The sequence below is a fragment of the Gorilla gorilla genome, chromosome 13 (genome assembly GCF_029281585.2).
Source record: "Gorilla gorilla gorilla isolate KB3781 chromosome 13, NHGRI_mGorGor1-v2.1_pri, whole genome shotgun sequence".
Lineage (NCBI taxonomy): Eukaryota > Metazoa > Chordata > Mammalia > Primates > Hominidae > Gorilla > Gorilla gorilla.
Genome location: NC_073237.2, coordinates 89,724,619 through 89,737,066, shown reverse-complemented (window position 1 = coordinate 89,737,066; position 12,448 = coordinate 89,724,619). Strand labels below are relative to the sequence as shown.

The 12,448-nt window shown below is 57.8% G+C and overlaps 1 protein-coding gene across 38 annotated transcripts in view; it reads right to left on the bottom strand.

The window, feature by feature from the left end:
• The window catches only part of WNK2 (WNK lysine deficient protein kinase 2), a 137,517-nt gene that overhangs the window by 51,513 nt on the left and 73,556 nt on the right, over nucleotides 1–12,448 (bottom strand). For all 38 annotated transcript variants that reach the window (XM_031014450.3, XM_055349916.2, XM_055349926.2 and 35 more), the window contains exons 11-19: nucleotides 12,231–12,422; nucleotides 9,758–10,441; nucleotides 7,264–7,557; nucleotides 6,652–6,701; nucleotides 5,635–5,803; nucleotides 5,347–5,463; nucleotides 1,464–1,634; nucleotides 1,315–1,360; nucleotides 644–763 (exon numbers count right to left, since the gene is read on the bottom strand). In XM_031014450.3, coding sequence (XP_030870310.3) covers nucleotides 644–763; nucleotides 1,315–1,360; nucleotides 1,464–1,634; nucleotides 5,347–5,463; nucleotides 5,635–5,803; nucleotides 6,652–6,701; nucleotides 7,264–7,557; nucleotides 9,758–10,441; nucleotides 12,231–12,422 — 1,843 coding nt within the window. The remainder of the gene's footprint in view (nucleotides 1–643; nucleotides 764–1,314; nucleotides 1,361–1,463; nucleotides 1,635–5,346; nucleotides 5,464–5,634; nucleotides 5,804–6,651; nucleotides 6,702–7,263; nucleotides 7,558–9,757; nucleotides 10,442–12,230; nucleotides 12,423–12,448) is intronic.

Sequence of the window (12,448 nt, the reverse complement as noted above, 5' to 3'; positions counted from 1 at the left end):
TGTGCCATAAGGTTATGTCAAGTTATAGAATCAGTAACTTTCCCCTGCCAACTGATAAGGAATTAAACCTTAAATTTGTTCAAGTGACTATTTTCAGCCTCCCAAAGGACCATCAAGATTTAACTGACAGCCCAAAGCACGGGCTTGTTGGCATCTGTACAGGCAGGTGCAGGTGCAGATCAATGCACAGTGATAAATGTCTGTGTGAACACTTTAAAATCAGAGTCTCAGCGCCAACAGGGACTTTCCCACCCCACCCCCCAAAGCAAGCAGAACCAGCAGAGGCGTGTCTGCTGCAGGTGTGCGGCACAGAGGAAAGGGACAGGAGCAAGGAGTTGCCAGGTTAACACTGTGAAGGAAGGACAGCGGAGCTCTTCAACACACACCTATATGGCCATGCGAGCCACCTGCTTGGTGGGGTAACAGGGCAGACTCAAACCTGGAGGCTGCTTTGACTGAGCTGATTCAGCAGAAAACAAGGATAGGAACACAGCCCCACAGGGTGCTCTGCGCCATGGGAGACAGGGCAGGGTGAGCCCCCTGCACGGACCTGGGCACGGGGCACATACCAGCTGGGTCATGCACAGAAGGAGGCCTGTACATGAAACAGGGAGGGGCTTGTGTGGGCGCCTGCTGCTCATACCTTGGCTGGCTTCTGGCGGCAGGGAGCTTAGAGGAAGTGGGGGCGAAGATTCAGGGGCCTCAGGGGCGGGGTGCTCAGCCACCGGACAGATGATGAACCACCTCTTCCCGGTGTGCAGGACTGAAGGGCAGAACAGAAACAGCACACTGAGTGAGTGAGTGCCTTTCCAGGCCAGTGTGACCCCCATCACCTGCACCAGACTTGCCACAGTGGGTCTGGGGAACTCCTTTACACCTATGGGATTTTCTCCAGGAAGGGTGTGGGCAGAGAACACTGTTCCCAGTCATTAATCCCCAACGCTTCCCTCCACGAAGCAGGTGGTTCCCCAGGCTCCTTGGTAAAGAGGCCCTGGTGATGGGCTTCTGCCTGCTCTTCCCTCACACCAGAGGGCAAGGGGTGCACAGCAGAACCTGGGGTGCCTCACCAGCAGCCCCCGAAGCTCCCGAGAGGACCCCTCGCGTAGGCTTGGTTCCTGGGATGCCCAAGGCACCATCCATGAAGGCCGTGATGCCGGTTGCAGGTGACAGCTCCTCGGACAGGGCAGCTGTCCCCAGACTGGGACCCCTGGTCACAACATCCCCCCAAGCAATGGCCAAACCCCTGGTAATATGCTGAGTGGGGACTTTCATCAAACGCCTGCTTAAAAGCAGGGAGGGAAGTTGCAGACTCACCATTCTGCTGATACACGGGGGCGTTGGCTTGGGATTGTCGGCTCTCCTGAATGAGGTGGAGGGTCAGAAATGAGCCCACTGAGCTGCAGCGCCCACCTGCCCAGCCACCGCACTCTCGCCACCTCCCACACCGGATTTCACAACCTCACCTCCCCGGCGCCCAGGCCGCAGGTGCTGAGGTGTGGCGGGCTGGTCCCTGGGTCGGAGCCACGGTCGGCGTCTGTGTCCTCACTGAGCATGTCCTCTGCCTTGTCCATGACATCCTTCATCTGCTCGATGAACGTTTCCCGCTCGGCCTGCAGGATAAAGTCATGCTCCACCTGCAAAGGGACATACCGCCAGTGAGGACCCGCTGCAAGGCCAAGACCACCCTGGGTCTTCATCTGGATTGACAGATGTCTACCCTGTACCAGGCCCCAAGGGAAGACATGGTGAAAGGGTGCAGTCCCCAAGACAGGGGCTGGACAGCTCAGCAAGTGACATGGATGGCCCCAGGATGGGAGGAGAGCAGCCTCATCTTGAGAAGCAACTCCCTCCTCCAAGCATGGGACCTGGGCCAGCAATGCCCTGCCCCAGCTGGAGCTGGTTACAGACCCTGAGGCCGGTCCAGCCATCTTCAGAACAGGTAAGTGCATAGGATGCAGGGGGCCGAGGACGGGGACTGGGAAGAGGGGAGGGGGTCCATCTGGGCACAGGTGCCCAGGCAGTCATGACAGACAAGAAGGATGGGTTTGAAGGCAAAGGTTCCAGCCAGCAGGAGGTTGTGGGAGACAGAAAGCAACAGGGGGACGGGAAGGTTATAGCAGGATGGCCACACGTCATCTGTCGGTCTGCGCACCCCCTGCTCTCCCAGCCTCAGGCTTTGACCTTCAGCTATGGCCCTGGCACACAGGCAAGCGTGGCCTGATGTCCAACGAGCAGCTCCTGTCATGGCTGAGGGGAGGTCCCACACCACAGCCTGAATGCCACGAAGCCTCCAGACCAGGGGCTCAGGAGACGTCCACAGTCTCCAACTTTCACAGTGGGCATGTGGCCCTGGGCTCACACCGGCTCTGGCTAAATCCTCGGCCATTCAGGCAGAGAAAATGCTGTGCATCTCATAAAACCATAACCAATGGAAGAGGTCAGCCTGTGCCACCACCCAGTGGGGTCCAGACCCTGCCCCTTTCCTGCCATGGCACCTCCTCCCAGGCACACACCTCTGCAGTCACCAAGATGCTCTAGGCCCTGCCTGGGGCATCTGTGGTCTCAGATCCCTTCTGGGATGGGCACATCTGCCCTACTATAAACAGCTGGCTGAAAAGCAGAGCTCCTCTGCGCTCCACACTGCCCTGGCACCCCAGACCCCAACCCCAGGAGCACCACCTGCATACACCTCCAGACAAAGTGCTGGCTTGTGCTGTGTTCTGTGATTCACCACTTAATTTAGTGTAACATGTGACTGCAATGTTGTCTAAGAGGAGTACACTGTGGCCAAAGTTGGAACATCCAGCCAGCTGTGACTGGAGTGCCACATACGAGAATTTAAGCAACGTTCCAATTTTGTGAAACTTTCACTAAACAAAACTGAACTAGAACCCCTTTGCAACTAGAAAATGTTTTCCTATTATGTTTCTTTTTAAGTATGTTGAGAATAAAATTAACTTGAAAACAAAATAAAAATCTAAAAATACAAGGTCCAGGTAAAACCTGGCATTAGAATCCACACCAATTAAATGAAACTTCTGCAGTTCCACCTTTACTAAGGGGCTGGCAAGGTCGCCATGGTCACAATGATGAACCCAAGGCCTGCCGACCTCTAACCACTGATAGGACATTCAGGGACAGCTGGTACCTCACACTCACAGAAAGACAGTCCACAGGGCGGGCAGAAGCTTGTCTAAACAGCGCCTGTCCCGCAGGCCACACACCCACCCTTCAACTCGAACCTCTGGAGCCAGTCTGTCCCTGGGATAGGAATGGGCTGTGAGGAGGAGGGCTGCTGGGCTGTTTTTATGGACCAAATTTGTATATCTGTAGCATGCTTACTTCACACAGGTATGTTAGGTGACTTGGTTTACTAAGATGGCAGAAAAAGCAATAAAATGAGAGGAGTATCCAACTGCTGAGTGAAAAAAACAAGGCTGAGAAGATGCTATTTTTACAAAGCACACAGCTAAAGATAGCCACATTGCTTACTGTGCAGGACTTACATGTGTGCAGCTCACAAAGACTCACACACAGAGACACACAAGAAGACTGAAAACCAGGGGGCCAGTGGACACGACACAGGCTGATGTGGCTGATGTCGTATGTGTGGCTTCCTGCTCCGGCAGGCAAGCACTGGAGGCGTCAGCCGCACATGCAGCATCAGCTGGTGGCTGAGTGATAACTTCATGGGCGTTCACTTTATTATTATGCTTTATCATGTTTGAAACACATGTGTATAAAGTAATACAAGACACAGGTTTAAAACACAGTAAGATGAGAGAAGAAATGTTCTCCAGTTTCAGCAGCCCAGTGAGGACCTGGTGTTTGCGCTGCGCTGACGAACCAGGTGCTTGCTGCTGACAAAGACTCCTCCCTGACCAAAGCACAGCTCGCGCCTCTGACCCTCCAACTAGGCTTGACTAGGCCCCATCATGTCTTCAGCCTAAGCCAGTTGTAGAAAGAATTCCCAGCCTTTGTATCTGACCATATTCCTCATCTCCCACCTTTGAGGTTGAACAAGGCCTCTCACCCACCCCCAGCAAGGATCCTGTTACGAGGGTTTCTCCAGAATCCCTGACCTTGATGTCTCCTCTTAGCTATTTTCCAGCCACCCATCACCACACTGCTCCTCTGCTACCAATCCCCTGTGGTCTCTGCTGCATTTGGAGTTAAACTCATTCTCTCTCGCTTATTGCCACAGTCCTGTATAAAGTCTTCCCGACCACTGTAGCAAGTGTCAGAAGAATTTCTCTAATGCTGCGGGGGATTATGCCCTGGACCTGGGATCTGGGAGGGCTTTGTCCAAGGTGTCTCTGCAAAGCAGACACTAAGGCAGGGACTTGCTCCCTAGGAGCAGAAAGCCAGGGGCTTCCCCCTGCAAAGCCCACATGAGGATTTCAAGAAGCCAGGGCAGGGGTGGCCAGGGGGATGCAGCCCAAGGGGGCAGCTTTCTGATGATGTGCAATGCAGCAGCTGCAGGCAGGCACGTGGGGCAATCTATGATATTAACTTGAGTGGAATATTCTATTCCCTACTCATGCCGGCCTACTGCAGGCACTTGGTGGCCGTCTGGAGTGAGCGCTACAACACTGTCCAGTGTGCTGCTGGCCCCTTTAGGACCTGGCTCCCTAAACCTCACTCATGCAGGAATAATGGTCTGGGGAGAATGTTCTCCTGGGAGGCAGTCACGGATGGACCAGGAAGTTTGAGGAACACACGTGCATCCTTTCCATGTTTCTTCGTGTGTGCTTTCAGCTGGAGAGTTTCTGAGGGCCCGAAAACGATCCCCACTCCTAGCCTGGCTCAGGTGCTGGGGACCACAGGTGTGGGGCTGTGAAGGCCTACAAGGTGCTCATGAACTCAGGTTGGTCTGCACAGGAGGGAGGGGTGGCTCCAGAGGGAGATGCAGGCAGAGCTGGGTGGGCACATGGGACATGGGTCAGGGCTCAGAGCCCGCACTCCAGCTGGGGAGGCTGGAGGAAGCTCTAAGCAAGGACCACAGGACATCAGACTCCGAGATGCCCTCCCGTGCCTCACTTAAGGAACCTACCCACAAGGCTTCCTTTTATTTGGAGGAAGGGCTCAGATGCTCCAGAAGCCCTCAGGGAGCAGCATCTTAGAATGGTTAGAACATCCTTCAAGCTGTTCTTCCAAACCCAAGGGGTTTCCGCCCAGTGTGGGGAAGAGCTGGAGGCGTAAAAGGTCAGCACTGTCCCGAAAAGCCCCTGGGCCAACCGACACCTCCACACAAGGCCAGGCTCGACATGTGACCTGTGGCGCTCTGCTCAGGCCCACACGTGCCCAAGAAACACCGGGAGCCAAGCCACCCAGACCCAGCCTCACCATATACGTGGCAATTTCATCGGGTGCGTCCCCGTCCAAGTCGAACTTGAAGGTCACCATCTTGTGGTTGTGCGTCTCCAGCTGGCACTCCACCATCTTGTCCCCAGTGTTGCACACCTGGAAGGGGCAGCATCAGCACCCGCCACGTGCGTACCCACACGTGCACCCGCCACACCCCCACACACCCCCAAGTCCCCCCACCCCCTGCCACGCCCCCACCCCCCCACCACACCCCCGCCACGCCCCCACCCCCACCACGCCCCACCCCCACACGCCCCGCCCACTCACGTTCAAGATGGTAAGCCGGGGCCGGCTGGCCCTCTCCTGCCGGGAGCGCGCACGCGTGGACCTGCGGTGGTGTTTTCGGGCTGCCCTGCCCTCCAGCCTGCCCCCTCCAAAGGCGCCTTCACAGCTGTCACTCAGCTCTTTTCCAGAAGTGACATCAGAACCTCCATAGCTGAGCAAAACCCAAGAACATTAATGGCACCAAAGGACAACCAGCACGTCGGCAATGGCGGGGAAAGTCAGCTTATTTGGAACAGTCTGGAGTCTCCAGGGCCCAAATTTGTGACCTACAGAGGCAGCCCCTGTCCTGTGCGAATACCCCAAGCCTGCTTCTGGGCCCTCACCCAGCTCCCTGCTGCACCCAAGTGGCACGGGCAGAAGGAAGCACAGGCTTCCTAGCTACTAGCTGCGTTACCTTGGTCCTCTCAGTCTCCTGACCTGCGAATCAGCCCCTGTGCCTCAGTTTCCCCATCTGTACTACAGCAACAGAAACACACCCACCACTGTTGTGAGGCCAATCCGTTTTGCAGTTTGCAAAATGCCAAGCCCAGGCAGTGCCCAGCACCCCAGGAGGGTGGAACAAATGGTCACAGTTCAAATAAGGACACGGTTCATTTCCTGAAACACCTGTGTCCACAGCCCAAGAGGCCAGGAAACCCAGGATCGGGGCTGGATTCAGCCCTGTACACAGGGGGCCACCCTCCCAGCCCCCTCCTAGTCTCTGGGCACTGCCAACTCCGCCCATAGCCTCTCCGTTCTGGAACATTCTCAGCACTGCAAACCAGAGCAGAGACCCAGAGCCCAGCCAGGGGCCTCTGGCTACCAAACTCCAACAACAGCTGGCAAGACCCAGAGAGGAGGGCCCTGAGGCTCCATCAGGTCAGGTTTGAAAAACCCCTAATGGCATCAGGGCAAACTATAGTGGGTTCCAGGGGAAGCAGCGGCAGGAACCAGGCTGAGTGGCTGTACGGGCCTGCGCCCCTACACCCGTCCTGCGAGGTCGAGGCTGGGCCACACTACCTCTCACAGCTCTGCGGGAGGCCGGGCGGCTTGTCCTGTGAGGCCTGCTCCTGAAATAAACACCCAGAGAAAAGAGAACAGGTCATGCGGACTCCTGCCTCCCTGTGGGCACAGCTGCGCATAGTCAGCAATCCCTCCCCACCTCCTCGGCCCAGCCTACCCCCCTGCGTTCTCCCGCTCTCTTCTGCAGCCAGGTGGGTATGACCCGGGGGGCGTCACAATGGGAGCAGGCATAGAGGTTTTTATCTTGTTGAAACGCTTGGACCCGAGTGGATTCATAAAAGCTGGGAGCCACTTCCTTTCCAAAAATGTTAACCCACTTTGATCATCCCTCAAAGAGGACACACTGGTGCTATGAAAGCTTTTCACAGTCTCTTGCATCCTGTCCCAGGGAAAGCATCCTCTAAACCTGTATCTATAAAAATCACACCCTCCATCTTGATGTGGCTTACAGAAAGTGTGAAATCTAGGGAGAGGTGAGAACAGAACCTGGGTGGCTGTCCCAGAGCTAAGCAACCCTGACCTCTAGGACTAAGACCCCAGGTCACTATGCGGATCCCCGGTGGCCACAACTGCCCAGTCATGGGACAGGCTGGGGGGAGGGGCACACACCTCTTGGACTGGTTCCACCGTCAGCTGGACAGTTGGGCAAGGGCTGGCGATCCCGGGCCCGCCAGGCAGCGACGGGTTTGCTGGTGGCAGAAGTGTGGCAGTCTGGGTGGGCACACTCTGCACAGAGGCGGACACCGTGGCCAGGGAGCTGGGGAACTGAGGCAGGAGCTCAGGGGCGGCAGGCAGCAGCACTTCCGGCAGAGGCGGGGAGAGGACCGCAGCCGGTGGCACAGGCACGGTGGAGACCTGAGCGGCGACGTCCACAGCATAGGGAGCTGGGTGGCCAAGCAGAATCTGGGGGCACAGGGGACAAGGTGCAAGTCAGGGCTGGCGCTGCCTTCACTGAGGGGGCCGTGCCCAGGTGTGTCTGGGAATACCCAGGCCGAGATGAGAACACCCCTCTCCAGACCACACCCTCCCCAAGGGGAGTCCCTGTCTCAGAGCACATTTAGCAGATGGAGTGAGCAGAAACAAACAGGAATGGTCATTCTCACACCCCTTTCTGTGGAAGAGTCTATTTGTGTGCAAAGGCCAGGAACGGGGCTCCGTCTATGAACCTGCCAAGCTTGGTTGAAGGGTCAGAGAACAGGACACACAGCATCAAAGCCAGGCCCCCACCACCCACTGGGGCCTGCGGCAGCCTTCCCCATCTGGCCCCTGGTCAGAGTGTGCATAGGGCCTCAGAGCACGCACTGACACCTGCCGCCTCCTGGAGGGCGACTGCGGCTTAGGCTTGGCTTTCTCACTGTTCTCGTCTCTCTCTAAAAGCTCCTTGGCAGTAAAAGGTAAGACAAGTGGGGAAGGAGGAACCATGGATTGGAAAGTGCAAGTATCCTCTGTCTTCTGCCCCCCATTTTGGAGTTGAGAAGGCTGAAATTTTAGAGGAACTTCTCACCTCTCAGGGCTGGAAGGAACAGCCACATTCACTGGGCCTGCTGGCCCTGAGACCCTCTGTTGGCAGCCAGTGGCAGGGTCAGAAATACCAAGCCCCAGCCTAGCAGGTAACCACTTCCCTCCCGGACAGACAAGACACCCCAGCTGCTGCATTCAGGGTACCCCATGGGGTGGCCAGCCCAGCTCATCAACAGACTTCTGAACCCTTCCCCAGCCAAACAGCAGGGACAGCCACTGAGTCTGGCAGTGACCCTCACATGTCACAGGGCACCCCTCTGTAGCCACTAACTGTGCCCAGAAAGGCTCTTCAGGTAGGAAAGCCCAGACAGCAAGGTCCCCCTCCTGCTCCCTGGTGTGGCCCTCGGCTTTCTGATAAACAGACCTGACTGCAAACCAGCGGGCTCTGAGCTGCCGCTGAAACCTGCTGGGACCAACAGCACTTACTCGGGTGGGCCACAGGACGGATGCGATTCTTCCCACTCACTGTCTAATCAAACGCCACCCTGCTATCCAATATGTACCATCCCTTCCTTCTCTATGCACAAAGCCCTCTGGAGATAAGACAGCAAGAAGTGATGGCCAGGAGGAACGGCTCACGGTGGGGCAGCTTACTCCAGTCTGGATTCAGCACTAACGGAGCTGGGGGGCACCTGGCACCAGGGATGCTCCACCCCAGGCCCCTTCACATTAGGACCATGCCAGCTGCTTTCCTGCGGAGGCTGAGGCTGAAAAGGCAGGGCTGTGCCACAGTTACAGGGCTGACAGGGCTCAGAGCTGGGGTAAGGCCAGATAGGAGGAGGTCAGGTAAGGAGGCCCAGGTGGGAAAATGCCAGGAAGGATGGGACCCAGATAAGGAGGCCCAAGTGCGAGAGTGCCCAGGTGGGAAGGCTCCCATACTAGCCCCTCTCCCCTCACTCGAGTTTGAACAGAATAGTCTGCAAGCCCCAAAACGTGAGTGGACTGTGTAGGGGTGTAGATCCCTGTGGGAAGGCCTCCCACCAGCAGGGCACATATCCTGTGTTCCAGAGCGCCCCTTCACAGCCAGCCAGCATGCTGCCACGAGGTATCTGCCTGACCTGACACCAGGACATGGCCTCGGGTCCCACCATAACCACCCTTGCAGCCAGCAGTGCCATCTGCCCCCAGCCCCTGCCCCGCTATCGGCCTCACTTCCTTGCCCTCCCTAAGATGGGGTTGTCACCCTGCCTCATCCTGACAAGATGCTCTTTGAAGGGCAGACCTCAGACAGACACCCTGTGCCCCAACGCAAGCCACACCAAGGCTGCCAGACCAGGCCTGGGTGAGGGCAGGTACAAAGATACCACAAGAGCAGGAGCCACAGAGCCGTGGGAAGGTAGGGACACAGAACCTATCAGGCACGGACTCCTGCATCTCCTGACCCATTCGGAAAACGGAAGAGACGCAGATGCCTCGCGCTGGCGCCAGCCCCCGCCTCCCTCAGCCTCACACACATCTCTTCCTGAGAGGGGCGAACCTGGGCAGGGCTGCCTCCTCGCCTGCCTCTGTCCTCCTTTGCATCTCTGGGTCCTGAGGGTCCCCAGACGCTGGGAGGGTGAGCCCCTGCCCAGCAGGTGATTACCTGGCTCCCTGGTGCAGCAGCTGGAGCAGCTTGTTCAGGAAGGTGGGGCTGGAGGGGCTCAGGGCGCACAGGCAGTGCCGGCTGCGGGGGCAGCACAGGTTGTGGGGGCAGCATGGGTTGTGGGGGCAACACGGGTTGAGGGGGCCGTGTGGGTTGCGGGGGCAACACGGGTTGCGGGGGCAGCGTGGGTTGCGGGGGCAGCATGGGTTGTGGGGGCAGTGTGGGTTGCGGAGGCAGTGCCGGCTGTGGAGGGGTGGCCCTCATATTCTGCACCTTGTGGTGGGGGGAAGGAGGGACGTCGGTAGGCGCCATCTGTGGGAAGGCCGCTGGGTACACAGGTTGGGCTGGGAGCTGGGCCACGGCAGAATGAATGGACAGGGCAGCCACGCCCGGTGGGGCTACGGCCAGCAGGGGGATAGGGGCCGGTGCATTTGGCACAATGGTCCGGCAGGGCATGGCCAGGGGCGCCCCAGGGGGGTGGGGCAGCTTCACAGCCTGCAGAGGCAAGGCTGGGGACGCAGGGGGGAGTGGGGCAGCGAGGCTCGGCAAGATCACGGCTGGAGAGAAATACTGAGGTGGTGGCACGGGAGGCACGGTCGCGGTCGGCAGGTCTGGGAGGGCCGGAGGGAGGCCGTCGATTCCTGCCAGGGGCGTGATGGGGGGCACAACAGGAATCGGGGGCATCTGAAAGAGACACAGGAGTGTGTCAGTGTGGGCCCCAACCAGGGTCCCTGCCCACAGCACTTGCATGCAAAGACAGCCACAGTCATTGGGGACGAGGGGACACAGGATGAAGACAGCATGACCCTTTCCCTCCGAGACACCTTTGTGTAGCTGCTGTTGAAGGGAACCCAAAGATAAACCCAACAGATGCAGAAATCTCAACCATGTAAAGCTCTTCAAATAGAAAAGGAAAGTTGGCAGGCTGGGAATGACCTGCTCAATCACCCCTGGTCCAGCGCAGGGAGGCCTCCATGTGTCCACACTCACGACAGCCATGCTGGGGGCTCTGAGGGAGTCAGGGGCAGCTCACATAGTGTGAGCAGCAGGAGCAGTGACCACAGGTCATAGAGGAGTGACTTCAGAGCCCTGGAGCATTTTCATTCAGAATTGCTGGGACTGTCAGAGCCACCAGACTGGCCCTGAGCATCTGAAATCACCTTAGCCTGATCCCTGCAACATGCACAAATTCAAGTTGAAACCTGACTTTTCAGAGGGTTCTCAGAGAAAGCAAATCTTTGAGCCACCTTGGCTGGCTCAGGGGACACCCCTATCCTGTCCAGCCTTGCCACACCAGGAACTCCCGAAACCTTGCCTGTATCTTCTCTTCTCAGCATTGCATGTGCCTCCTGGGGGTGGCTGACACCCGGCCACATGGACATAGCACTTCCATCTTTGACAGCCTTCTCGTGCATGCTGGTGTGTGTCACCTGGCCTACACCTCTATGTAATCAAGAGGCAGCAAAAATGCACATGGACTCCTGTCTGTCTGAACCAGCAAGATAACGATTTCACTAGACCCTGAAGCTGCCTAACGTCCTATGGTGACATCTGGGCCTGAGCAGGGTGAGACAACACAAAAGAATCTTCCAGGTGGGGCTCGTGAATCACAGGAACACTCACTTGCCCCATCTTTAGAGTGAAGCACACTTCCAGTCTTATCACTGATCAGCCTGTCTGGGTCACCGAAGCCCTCGGGAGTACCTAGAATCCTCCATGCCATTTACCTGGGCAATGGTGCCCTGGCCCCGGCTACATTCTGCACCAGTTACATGCAGTCAGGTCCCTCGAGTGAAAGACAGTGTACCCAGAGACAGCAGAAGTCACTTCAGCTGTGTGAGTCGAGCCTTGCTGGCTGGGCTTCCCTGCAGTCAGCAATGCCACAGGCTGGCTTTGGAACTCTGAGGAGCCACATGCTGCACGGCCCTGGAGGAGCTCCACAGGAAGAACGCTCCTCTGAGGCAAACCTACCTGCTTTCTATGCCAACCCAGCAACCACTTCAAGGACTGTCCACGACCTTGGACTAACAAACCTTTTTCTATCCTGGATGAGCCTGGGCACATGGGTAAGCTGAGGGCAGATGGGCACCTTGCTGGGAGGGTGCCAGGTGATGGGGTACTGGGCTGCCCGCCCTCCCTGAAGGACCCCAGGGAGGTCATGGCCTGGAAGGACCAAGAGCAGCCTGCCAGGTTGGTAGAGAAGGTGAGGCTGGAGAGCAGGAGACAGCAGCCAAGCCAGCCACCAAGGGACAAGTGGCTGGTTGTGTGGGTCCCTGGAGCGTTCCTGGTGCATATGACTGTGCACACACTGCCCAGCCCAGACTCCCCAGGCCAGCCCCAACTCCCTGGCCAGCCCAACCCCAGGTCACAGGTCACATGCACAGACAACCCCCTCTGTGGGTGTCCTAGTGCACCAGCCAGGGCCTGGCAAAGCGTGCGCCACCACTGACGGCAGCCATCAACCTAGAATTACCTGCGGAGGGACTTGAGCAAGCGGCTGCAGGGGCGCCTGTGGCATCTGGAGGGGCTTCAGCTGAGCGGGGGCCCCCACCTGGGAGGCTGGAGCCAGGTACGGTGGCAGGTGGGGGGGAACCGGCTGGAGGGGGCCCACGGGCTGTGGGGCCAGGACCTGCGGCAGGGGTGTCGGCTGGGCCAGCGGAGGAGGCTAGAGGGAGAGAAGGTAGCTCCCCT